Source organism: Aspergillus saccharolyticus (genome assembly GCF_003184585.1).
Source record: "Aspergillus saccharolyticus JOP 1030-1 unplaced genomic scaffold BP01scaffold_12, whole genome shotgun sequence".
Lineage (NCBI taxonomy): Eukaryota > Fungi > Ascomycota > Eurotiomycetes > Eurotiales > Aspergillaceae > Aspergillus > Aspergillus saccharolyticus.
Window position 1 is genome coordinate 496,378 of NW_020290622.1, and position 12,323 is coordinate 508,700.

The window sequence follows — 12,323 nt, forward strand, 5'->3', positions numbered from 1 at the left end:
CAGAGGGAGAGACAGAGGGAGAGACAGAGGGAGAGACAGAGGGAGAGACAGAGGGAGAGACAGAGGGAGAGACAGAGGGAGAGACAGAGGGAGAGGCAGAGGGAGAGGCAGTGGGAGAGGCAGTGGGAGAGACAGGAGAAGAGACAGGGTTGGTCACACTGGAGCACAAGCTGTCGCCGGTCCAGCTTGGTGTGGAGATGTGGGAGGCTGCTGGTCCCGCTGAAGGTTGGCGGAGCCTGGTGACGGCACTGCCATCTCCAGGCACTCGGAGCTGGTAGCGAATTGTGGATGGGATCATGGGGGAACCCCGGCTTGGGGTGTAGAGGGTCTGGTGTGGTTTGATGTTGCTGTCGCTCAATGTGGTTCTCTGGTCGAGGTTTGACTCAAACTCTGCAATGAGTTGTTGTTGTGGGGATCTTCGAGAACTCAGTTGGCGGTCTATTGCGACGGCCTTATATAATTTGTCTATGAAAGTAGCTATCATTGTTTATGAGTATATAAGTTTTGGTTGGGCTGAGGGAAGTCCCTGTTATGTCTTTGTCCCTAGGTAGTAATAGGTAGTAATCAATATCTGCATCTCTTTCGCTGTATCATCCTTTGTGGCTCGTGAGCATATCTCTTTCTCCAGGTGCCATGACTACAGAAGAACCATTGGAAACTGCAAATCATGCATCCCATACGCAGCTATGCTCCGACCCTCCGATGCCGGACCATTCATCTGTCGCAAAAGCTCCATACTCATCGTCACCAGCTCCGACGTCCACACCCCGTAGATCTGTCCCAGCCGCGTCGTGATCACCCGCTGGTGCGCATGCAGCGTCGTACACAGACCGGCGACTACCAGCGGCCAACACAAGATACAGTTCACGGGGTGGTGCGGCGGGAGCAGTTCCAACAATCGAATGAAGTCGGTCACAAGAGCTTGGATTGCGTTGGACCTGACATCGAGGGCAGGATCAATCGTTCGTTTGAGGTACAAAACACATGCGAGTCTGTAGAGCTCGGACATGATGGCGTCGCCGTGTTCTTCCATGTTGGTGTAGCCCGTGCTGAACGGAGGTAGCGTGGTGCTCTGAAGGGCGTGGAGTTGTCGCTCCATTGCTGTGAGCTTGGTTTTAATAGTCGTGTCAAGTGGTACGCCGGCTTTTTTGGCTTGTTGAATGAGGCGGGACGCCCGGAAGATGATGAGGAAGATCTGCTGGGCACTGCCCAAAATTGCGCCTGTGCCGCCAGGGAAGGTCAGATATGATTCAAGGATCGATGAGCCGCGGTGAACGGCGAGGTGGGAGCCGTGGGTGAATGTCGTGAGGGCGAAAAAATAGCAGAATATCTCAGACATGTACTGCCGGAGCTCCGAGTTGGGTGGCGCCTCCTCTCCCCTCTGCGAGAAGAGGGTAGCAGCAGCGTTCAGATGAGGCAGTAGCCGTTGCACATGAGTAAAATTTTGAACCTGTAAGTGTTAGTCTCTGTCCACGACAGGCATAAATGAACTTACCTCGTGGAGACATATCAATAATATAGCTAACAGGGTATAGTCTGCGCCTATTAGCAGAATCACGGTAGGGGGGCCGACTCATCCTACCTGAGAGGCCGGCCCCCGATCTCTCTTCGTTGGCGATGGCTTCGCGAAGGCTCGTCAGTGCTTCGCCGCAGTACTCCACCGTAGCTCCCTTTAGTCTCACATTGAAAGGATCGTACTTGACCAGATCCGCGGCTGCTACGGTCAGCATGCATTTCAGGATGAGCGGACTGTCCATCGCGGCTGGAATGAGATGATCCAAGAACGCCGACCGGCGGCGTCCTGTGCGGGTGGAGAGCCATCGCGGGCTGTAGTCGGTAAAGTGCGACAGGAGACGACTGGCCATGTCTGCATCAGGTACAGCAAAGACGGTGATCATCGCCTCAATATGAGGGGGGAGTGCATAGCCCGTGTGCGTCAAGTGGTGGTGCTGCGGACGACGTGGTTTGCGCTGAGGTCTCTCCACAGAAGGCCATTCACAAATCAACTTATTGCGCTGGCAGCCTATGCAAATGGGATGCTGTTCGTCGCATTTCTTCTTTCGGGTGCGGCACATAATACAACCGGTGGTGGATCGCTGATATGGCTTCTTCCGCTGTTGAGGCAACGTGTCGGACTCCATAACGATATTGAGGGAGCTATAATACACAAACAGCTCACAACTTAGATTTTCGTCTTATAAAAGGTGCAGTCAAGCTGACAAGGTGATTGTATAGCTGTTGTGTGGAGCTGTGTTGATCAGGAGAAATAAGGATGAATCTAAGGACTTTCTATGTGGGGTTTTATGCTGGTAACTTGACCAACTTAGAGGCTTGTGCGCTTATGTAACACACGTAATGCAGCTTGTGGTGATTGTAATAATAATTATCACAGAACACCGCATGCGAAGATCATTTTTTGCATTAATAGTTAGATATCTTCTTCTGGAGATCCTTCCTATCACAAGACGATTCAATTATGTATAAGCCATGGGTGGCATAGCTATATTCATGTAATGATGTTCACGCAGTGAAGTCCCGCACTCCACTTAACCCTACATTCACTTCGGATTCCTGATGTGGTGAATCCAACTTCAAAAAAGCCTCTCCTGCTGCATATAAGCACAACAGAGCCAGCAATCTTCTGATTCCTATCGAGTCTTCATGAAGTATTGGTCTTCCAATTCAACACCAACTCCTATCTTCATCCTTCTCAAATCTTTCTCATCGGAGTTCTGGCCATATTGGAATTCGTTATCTTCGCGTGACGCCTCTGTCCATTGCGCACTTTCTTGATTGAAACACCAGTTAGTCCATAACTATACATCCACACATCCCCAGTCCAAGTCTAATCACTTTCGCTAGCAATATACCATTGATTCACCTCGAGTTACATCCCAATACCTCACCGAGTCAAAATGAACGGCAGCCGTGTGGTTGAGGCGTCCCGAGAGTACTATGAAGACCTGGAACATTTGCGTTACAGATGCATGGAACTCCTTGACGATTATCACGAGCCCACCTCATTCTGGACATTGGGCGACCCGCCCCCGCCAAAACCCGAGAAGCCCCAGGGCCAGATCTTCACCGATAAGCCTTACCGACACTGGCCCTTGGTGCGGGGAGTGTGGGACCCTCTTAAGCACGGCTGGCCTCCGGAAGGGGTCCGGCTCTCCGATGCCTGGATGTACCAGGTTTTCAGATATATGAGCAGGAACGAACGCACTACCCGATACTGGAGTGAGTTCCAGGGGGACGGGGCCATCCGGGCCAACCGCGTCCCCATGGGCGAGACCTTCGTGGGTGTCGCGCACGGTCTCGAGTCCTATCCGGTGTTCAAGGGCTGGTACGTGCTCTGCGGGGGTGCGGTTGCGAAACGATACAAAACCTGGATGCTATCTCCCAGCAGCTATACCCGAATTGGCGGCCTGTCTAATCTGAGCTCCTTGTTCTTTGGTGTCGTCTTCCCTCAGAAAGGACAGATCCATATCCATCGCGAGGAGCTGAAGGCTCACTACTTCGAGCATGTGATGCATATTGGGCGTTATCCGCGGGCCGTTGTCGTGGGGGTCGAGCAGTGGGTTGCCTGCTACAATGACTACGCGATCGTCTATAATGACAAATTTCAGGATTTGCCGTATCGTATCGTGTGCTTGCAGCAGCTGGAGCCGCAGTGGACGTGCACCCCTGACCCGAATTCAGATCGACTTGAAATCCGCCAAGGGCCTGTGGTGAATCCAACCCCCAGTCGATGGTCCTTCGCACCAGTGCCTCCGGATTTCCTCGTGCAGTTTTGATGGCAGCCGTCAACCTTTCTCAACGCTGAACAGAGCACATTGGACGATTCCCATCATAGTGGAAGTATTTTCTAAATGAGCACTACGTTCTACCTATTTTATTTCGTTTTCTCCTGTTGATAATGCGCGATCAGACCTGTACATCCTTCATGTACTATTTCTTGCTACCTGTGCAGATCTTCACACTCACTCTATTTCTGAACCGTAGTGCTCTTGCGCTCTCCATGTGAAATCAAAACCATCATGCAGATTTCCCTTCCTCCTGATAATGCGGACTCCCCTTCAAATACTTCAACACCCTCGCCGGATTCCCCACCACCACACAAAAAGGCGGAACATCCTGCACAGCCCTTGTCAGCTCACAGCCCCCCACCCCTTTTTCTGAACAGAAAAAAAAAAAGAAACGAAAGGCAAAAAAAACTCACTCTAGTAACGACACTCCCAGCCCCCACCGTCGAGCCCTTCCCAATAGTGACCCCAGCAAGAACCTTAACATCGCCCGCCAACCAACAATCATCACCGATGTGAATCTCCTTCCCATACTCCGGCCCAGCCGTACCATTCCGCACCTCCGCATCCAGCGGATGCACGCCGCTATACAGACTCACATTCGGCCCGAACAGACACCGCTCGCCGATCACCACGCGACATGTATCGATGATCGTGCAATTGGAATTGATAAACGTGCCCGCGCCCACCTGCACATTGAACCCATAGTCCACGCGGATGGGATCCTCGACCCAGGGGTCGTGCTCGAAGAGCGCTTCGTCTCCTTCCGGGGAGGAAGCGGGCGGGGGCAGGGGACGGGGGTCTTGGATGATCCTGCGTACATTCAATGTCGTTTCTAGAGTGCTACTAGGCAAGAAAAAGGGGCAGGGAGGGTTTCAAGCCTACGCTCTCCAGAGTTCGACCTGTCGTCGTCGAGGCACAATCCCGGCGTTGTTGAAGGCGTGCACGGCGACTTTGCAGCGGTGGCGTGCGGCCATGAGTCCTGGTGTGAAGGCGCGGTACATCTCGCCGCGCAGCATTTTGGTTTTTTCAGTTGCGTACTCGGGCGTGTCCATTGTTGACGGTGTTAGAAGGGTGTGTTTATGTCGTGCTGTCAGAATCTTAGGGGAGGGTTGGGTTTATATAAGTATGTCTCCGTAAGTTTGAAGTATAACTAAGTTACGTGGTCCGACCGCGTGGTGCCCCACTTCTTAGTCTTTGGCGCTAGCCAGATCGATCCCATGAAGTGCCGCGCTTATCGCTGCCGATAAGCAGAGCATCTTTCCTCTAGTTTGAGGCGTGAAGATAAAGGGTTGATCAGTGGTTTAGCTTGGATGTATACTGTATACAGTCGAAAACTATAGAACAGGTGGGAAATGCCGGAGTACAAAGGCCGGAGCAGATTACAATCAGGTTTGCGTTGCATATATTCCGTGGCTGCTCTGCCTTGCTGATCGACGGTCAGGTACGAGGAAAGATGTAGAGCCGGACAGTGGCGTGCTGGGGTATCCGGCCGGGCAGATGGAGGAGTTGCCTACGATCTCGGCGACACCGGGCTTGATGCCCTGAGGCCACTTGAGCTTGTGGATCAGCCGACTGGTCAATCAATTTGTGGATTTGTCGGGGAGATGTGGATGGCCACAGAGTGACTTATGTGTATGATCTGCACGGCGAAGAATAACGGGCGATGAGATATTATTAACAGCAGCCTTGTATGACTGGTGAAGCCGTGAGAGACGGAAGAAGCACAAGAATATGACAAATAGAATCGGGAGACAAATAGCAGTGACAAAACTGCTAGTGATTGCGAAAGGACAAAAAGCAAAAGAAAGAAGTGCATCATCCGTGAATCGAACACGGGCCTCATCGATGGCAACGATGAATTCTACCACTAGACCAATGATGCTGGTTGATGTGCTAAGTGTTTTTCTTGTGTTCTATTAATCATGAGCTAAAGCATTCCGACCCTTCCTCATTGTTGCCCCAGGCCCCGGGCCACTTCATCTCCCTTGGTTCCTGTTCTGTTTGTGTCTTCCCGTTCAGGGGACTGCTGGGATATATATATACGTAGCTAGGATGCCGAGCACAGAAGAAGCAATTAAGTACAAGACTCTTAGTCACCAGAAGCATTTCTCGATGCCACTACTCAATGGTAGCATATCCGGTTCTTTCAGGAGTCCCGACAACCAATCACCTACTAATCTACCCTCTGGTTAATCGGGAGTCGACATCCGCAAGCGTGCAACTCAATCCTTGTCTTCACAGAGACACGTCACAAATACGCTGTAATCGATACTAGTTACTACACTGTAGCTTGCTACTCAGTTTTGCCGGAATTATCTTATTCTACAAACCTACAAAGCACCGTCACACCAGGTCATATAAAAGACTCAAGTCGTTGAGAAACAGCTTTCCGAGCGACTAAATCTATTCAGCTTGTACCTTTTCTGAAATGCTGTAAGTAGACATCAAAAGGATCGAGCAAGGCGCACAATTCAGCACTAAGTGCTATCAGTTGACGGCTCCAGCTGCAAAGCTTGATTTGCCTTATTCCCGGGAGATAAATCCTGATCACGAAGTTTCCATCGGGGCACTCTTACCCCCCCTTCTTTCCCCTGGGTGTCTCCTTCTCCTCCTCCTTGCGCAGGTAAACTGCCAGCCGCAGCGTTGCAGCGCGAGTGCGCTTGCGCGCCCTTCCAGCTCCTCCGCCAGCGCCGTATTTCTCAACATGCCAATGCGGGGAAAGTAAGACGCGGGAAGAAGAGTATCCATACCCTATACACCGGGGTTTTGATGCGCTATCGCACTTAGAACAGAGTTATCCAAGCCCCTGAGCAAAGGTATATAATGGTTCAATAGGGGCACGCCACAAGCCTGACGAGTCCACTGGTTGGTACATGAGGATTCTCATCCGGGAAACCACCAAGTCTCTCTTGTATATAACGTGCGGCCCGTCGCTTCTTCAAAAATACCCTCAGAACGGAGAATAGGGTGAAGTACGTCTGTCTGGGCATAGTTCGCAACGATAATGAAGTGGGATTCGCTTCGATTAATCGAGCTTAGGAAACTGGTCATGGTTGACTCCCTATCATCTACGGGTTATTCCGTAGGGAAATATGAATCATGAATGCCATTGAAGATGTTGATTCTTTCTAAGAGGATCCCCAGGAGGATCCAGGGAAAGAAGAACCCCATACGAACGCAGTCAGGTGACACTCCCGTAACGCAGTTTGAATCTTTTTCAGTCTGTGATCTGATGAAGTAAGTGCTTTGGTCTGGTACTCGAACCAGCAACCACTCTCAGGATAGACAGGATAGAGCCGTGTACTTATAGTGGTGTTTAAAGCAACCAGAACTCGTTGCAGGAAAGTACCGCAACATCCAGCTTGAATATCGCGTCGAGATGGACCTCAATGTGGGGTGTTATAGGGTACGTTTCTTTGAGCCCCCTCCCTCCCTTGTGGAACTGGCAGGAGGCTTAAACCGTGCATTAATTTCTGCTCATTCTTTTACAGTGTGTCCACTGTAAATCCTCTCTGCATCAAACCCTGCCTCTTGCAAAGTTTCTGGGACATGCAATTCCTCTCCTGGGGATTGTATCCACGCCGCGGTGCCAGTCTGATTGTGCGAAATAGAAGACACTGCTCCCGTGTGATAGCAGACCAAGCAGAGCACGAAAGCAATGAGCTGCCCGATTTTCAAGGACTTGCTTGTCAGCTCACTAATTCAAGCTGTGATAGATGCTCCTTTCATAAGCGTAGAACTTATTTAGATATCCAGAATTTTTGGCAAGAGGTAGGGTGAATCAGACTGCTTGCCATTAGAAAGCTCGTGAATGAGGTACATAAGTTGGACCAGGAGGAGGCAGAAGTCCAAGTCAAGCTGATTTAGCAGGTAATGGATGGTAGATTTAGCCTAGACAATCATTCTTCATCATTCTTCATCTTGAAGGCGCTATGCAGTGTACGGCAAAGGCAAGAAGACAGTCACGTCCAGCTTAGTGAATGAGTTCAGAGGCTGGAAATCCCGATGCCAGGGCTAAGTACGCCAGGCTGACCTGGAAGAAACTCACCGGTCCACCACATCTGGCATCTTGACGATGGGCGTTGACTTCAAGTACCTGGTAAGCACAAGCTTCAAGGCAGATGCCTGTGATAAATAAGGCAAGAAGCACCATTGTGTCAGAAAGACAATGTGTGTGCATAGCTCACTGTCGATCCCAGAACTCTCAAAAACCCCCACCAGTCCCTCCCTGCTCTTGATGCCGTTCCGCCAACAGGCGCACTGCAAGGTCGCTATATCATTGGGACTGACTTAGTGATGCTGCTAGCAGGGGATATCCGAAGTATGGGAAAGCTGGGGGCGGACAAGCTGATATGAATTCACTGCTCCATGAACATCAGAATAGCAGATCGATCATTCAGTCAACATTGTGCCCGAAGTGCTCGGGTTGTTGTCGTTAAGTCGGTGTAGACCCAGCATTCATAATCGTTGCTGACACAATATGTGCAGCAATCGTCACTATGGAATGCCGCCCAATTCTGTCTCCATAATCCAGCCAAGATGGATTCATGTAGGTTGAGATTTATTGTGATAGCGGATAGCGTAGGCTTCTGATGAGACCACCATTTTCCCCTCCATACAAGAAACAATAAAAATCTCTAGACTGGCTCCGAGGAGGCCAGTTTAAATCCAGGCGTTCCTAGTCCGCTTTTAAGCGGTTTGGTAGACATTTCTTGAGGACGATACCAGGTGAATGCTACTAGGAGCGCGACAGTAAAGGTCGTCTCATTTCCCGGTGCAGCCTCCAGGGTCATCGTGCAGATCGGTAGCAGCAACTGCAGGGGTTTGATGCCAAAGACACCCTCGCTAGCCCCTCAATTCTGTTACCAGTTTTATCCATCTCGACAAGGACTTCTTATCCAGGTCCCTTCATCTTCCATGATGACTGTACTACCCCTGGTTTTATAGATGATCTTATTGTTTGTAGGGCTGTAATCAAGGCTCCTAGTGAGTCGCGACCCAAATAAGCTGAGAGCCATGATCTCTGAGTATAGGTTGCTCTCAGATAGTGCTGATGTACTGAATTGGCTTAAGAATTGTCGAGTCGAGCGCGAAGTCTCAAGGCGGGTGACAACCAGCATACCTTCAATCTGCTGCACAACCCACCGTCAGAGGAATTTCCGGCACCTCGCTAGAATGCCAAACTGAGGCGAAACATGAAGCTCTATCAGGAGTTCTCGGAACCTATATGTCAGCATGCCAAAACTGGCCAGGTCTGTCACCGACTGCTCCTGTATGGGATCAGGCGATCGTTGCCTGGCGGGGACATCAGAGAGAAAGAAACCCTATTGCTTGTCGCTTCATGTGCAAGCATTCACGTCTATAGAGATTCCTGCGTGTTCAGGTAGGAATTCAATGCAAGCCGTGTGAGAATAAGTTGAAACGATAAAAGATTGAGCAACGGCCCGAACTGCGAGAGTATAATTGCTCTGTCAAGTTCTTATTCAGTTTGTTGAGCTTCGGTAGTTGTGTATTGTCTTTAGAAGCCTGAGTTCGTCTTTCAGATCCGCGTTTTCGTTTGTCGACTGGGGCCCATGGGGCGAGGCAGGACGGGCGGCGGGAGGTTTTGAACCTTCTATAGTCAGCCTCGGTTTGGTGTAAAGGATGATTTATACTCACTGCAACGAGCTGATAAGAGATATTACTACTTGAAGAATCTTTGAGGCAAAAGAGAAGGAGTACATACAAACGCAGCACGCTCCTGGGCGATGGAGATCCTTGCAATGAGCTTTGACATGACCGAGCTCTTCGCATAGATGGCATTCGAACAACTTTTCATTTAGTCAGTTTTGATCTTCAAAGCTTTCATAGATAGTGGGCTACTTACTTCGACTTCACTTTGTTACATTTGTCTCTCAGCATCTGGCTGTGAATCCATCGGTCATCCCAGGTAACCGACAGCAATTCGCAACAGGCAGAAGTCTAGGAACGTCATCGTCTGCTTTGACTGGTGTTCTCGTTTAGACGCATATTGAATGTAGCTGGTCCCATTGACAACGTATAGGATGCGTACGCTTTTTTTGCATTGAAGATGGCCCGTCTATCTTGAAACCAATCATCGTCCGTAGGGTCTAACAGTTGGCCTGAGCATATGCCGAGTATCGCCGCGAGGCACCCACATAGCTGTATCCTATCGTCTTTTGTGCTTATTATCACCGTTAACAGCAAAAGCTCGTGCTGTAGTGCAACGCCGCTTCGAGATTTCGCATGCAGTAGGGTCGCTTCCATTTACAGTCAGTCTCAATTTCCTCAAACTTAACCATCTCAATGAGATAAGCATCAAGAAGTTTACCTGCAGTAGTCATAAGGAGCCTACTTATCCTTGATACTAGAAGGTATAGTCTTCAGCTCGGGAGCCAATTGAGCTTCACCAGCTGATTCCCCGGCAGATTTCGGTAATATCTCTTCGATACATATTAAATGGGGCACTGTGCACAGTCGAAGCATGCAAAGGTTTCTTGGCCTCGAACTGACGGCTATAGAAGAGGCCTCGCTTGACGTGTCTAGTTTAGGCCCCCTCTCGTCCCCCACACTGCTGCACTTATTGCCGATTATATCGGGGCACCTCGCCGTTATGCTCGCTGCGTCATGTACGCAAGATCTGCCCTTCCGCACCGCGAGTTTGTTTTGATCTCTACGATAGCCATTTTTGTCTTGCGCACGGCATCGGTCGGGTAGCGGTAGCTTGGACAATCCACCTCTAGGAGCTCTTCGCACTTGCGCAGCTGAAGAAACCTCATCGGCTTGTCATGTTTTCCGACCGAAGGCCCTGCATCGGTGGCCACGATGGCCTGCGGCGCAACGAACGCACCAACCGGGAGACTCAACGAGCGAGCAGGGCCCGCCTGCGAAACAGCATCAGACGCACCCACGCCCGGCGCAGGAACGATTCTCTTGATGTGTCCAGCCTGCACGCGGGCTGACTTTGGTTCATTTCCAAGGTCTCCAAGAGTGTCTTGGCTTCTCAATCCATGGCTCCACTCAAGGATCTCTTTGACTTCTTTCCTGGGCGTATTTGCATGCATATTATCTCAGAACATCCAAAACAGACCCTTACACTCAATGAAACGGGCAAGAAGATTCTTCTTTTCAATCTCCCACGCAGCCCCACTGGTAAGCGAACGGAGGGTGAATCCAAGACATGAAGCGGGCTCGAGTGACGTCCTCCGCCGTGGAAGACGTGCAGGACGATAGAGCTGCCCCCCACTGCTTCAACATGACCTCCGTCCGCTTCATCGTCGCCTCGGTTGAGACTTTCCAGCTAGTGACACCGAGTTTTATCACCCTCTTCACCGACTCCCTGAGTTTCTCCACATCGCAGGACAGGAGTACCGCCCACCACAAGCGCAAGACAGGTTCATCGAGTATTTGACTGAGTTCCGCAAGGAGTCGATGACGTTCCTCAGACACTGTATTAAGCTCTTCCAAGTGTTCATAACTGGCTTCCTGATATAGGTCAACGCACATCGATCAGTAAGAATGTAATCTGTCGAAGGGAGCCGAGGTGAATAGCAAGAATCAGTAAAGCTCCCATAGTAAGGGCCTGAAATTACCCACCTAAGTAGCGCTCTCATGTCGAAACTCCGTTGTTCAGCAATTCAAGTGCACGCAGTGTCTCGAACTTGTCCGCTGGGGTGCTTAAGCCTAGTCCCTCGACTCTTTGGCTTAGCAACGGCACTGACCAAAAGACTATGAATGCTTTCTTCGGCTCGAGCTTGATATTTTTATCCTCCAAACGTCGAATCGGTGACTGGTATTGACAGTCCATCCGCCACAGACATTTCGGGAATAACATACCTATTCAGCTGTGAGTAGCTGCTCAAGCAAGATATAACGATAGGGCTCATGAGTCTTGACCAACGTTCTGTAGCTGATTGATACTCTGTTGGGGATACCAGGTAAGTTGAAGGAGAAAAAGAATGACTAGAGGGTGGAAGGGGGGGTAAAGGTAGAAGCCTTGGTTGATGAGAGGATGGATGATAGAAGGGAGAGTAGGAAAGGTGAAAGGGGAAACAGGTGGGCGAAGAAGCTCGGTCAGAGAGGAAGCCGTGAATGAGTTTGTCCGAATGAGATGGTGAACAGTTAGGACCGTAGAGCGAGAATATGGTGCAGGCCTTGAATAAGGGGGAAGTATACTTTGTATACGGGGATGAATGATTGAAGGTATAGAAGATATTCACATTTCTATCCTTTTTTTCGATATATGGTATGGTGAATGGAATTCTTGTTGTAGGTCTTCATTGGTAACCCTCGGAAGAAGGGCGAGTACGAGGACTAGTGAATTGCATTACACTTTTTCCAAGTGGCTGTTTAAGGCTGTCATGACGCTCTACCCCGCAAGCTAGGTAGTAAGTAAATGACAGGTAATCATGGCAAATGTAGAGAACGGCAGTGCCGAAAAAGCTGTCCCCAAAACATGGCTAGGGGGTGTCTGGATAGTACGTACGCGTCAACTCGTGGCCGATAGGTGCCATCCTA

The 12,323-nt window shown here is 50.2% G+C and overlaps 4 protein-coding genes and 1 non-coding gene across 5 annotated transcripts; 1 reads left to right on the forward strand and 4 right to left on the reverse strand.

The window, feature by feature from the left end:
* Positions 1 to 637: 637 nt before the first annotated feature.
* BP01DRAFT_397938 (Zn(II)2Cys6 transcription factor) lies at positions 638 to 2,241 on the reverse strand (the record flags this gene model as incomplete). Its single annotated transcript, XM_025578529.1, has 3 exons — positions 1,583 to 2,241; positions 1,496 to 1,542; positions 638 to 1,450 (listed from the first exon to the last, which is right to left on the reverse strand). The coding sequence occupies exons 1-3, from the start codon at positions 2,139 to 2,141 to the stop codon at positions 638 to 640; spliced, it is 1,419 nt and encodes a 472-aa protein (XP_025431983.1). The 5' UTR covers positions 2,142 to 2,241.
* A 674-nt stretch (positions 2,242 to 2,915) lies between these two features.
* BP01DRAFT_382185 (uncharacterized protein) lies at positions 2,916 to 3,794 on the forward strand (the record flags this gene model as incomplete). Its single annotated transcript, XM_025577353.1, has 1 exon — positions 2,916 to 3,794. The coding sequence occupies one exon, from the start codon at positions 2,916 to 2,918 to the stop codon at positions 3,792 to 3,794; it is 879 nt and encodes a 292-aa protein (XP_025431984.1).
* Positions 3,795 to 4,148: 354 nt separating this feature from the next.
* Positions 4,149 to 4,858, reverse strand: BP01DRAFT_365276 (sugar O-acetyltransferase; the record flags this gene model as incomplete). Its single annotated transcript, XM_025576356.1, has 3 exons — positions 4,149 to 4,175; positions 4,220 to 4,616; positions 4,689 to 4,858. 3 exons carry the CDS (start codon positions 4,856 to 4,858, stop codon positions 4,149 to 4,151), a joined length of 594 nt encoding a protein of 197 aa, XP_025431985.1.
* Positions 4,859 to 5,617: 759 nt separating this feature from the next.
* Positions 5,618 to 5,688, reverse strand: BP01DRAFT_t137. Its single transcript has one exon. It is a non-coding gene; the product is annotated as a tRNA-Gly (tRNA).
* Positions 5,689 to 10,417: 4,729 nt separating this feature from the next.
* BP01DRAFT_382187 (uncharacterized protein) lies at positions 10,418 to 10,870 on the reverse strand (the record flags this gene model as incomplete). The annotated part of the gene is made up of 1 exon (XM_025577354.1): positions 10,418 to 10,870. One exon carries the CDS (start codon positions 10,868 to 10,870, stop codon positions 10,418 to 10,420), a length of 453 nt encoding a protein of 150 aa, XP_025431986.1.
* Positions 10,871 to 12,323: the final 1,453 nt, after the last annotated feature.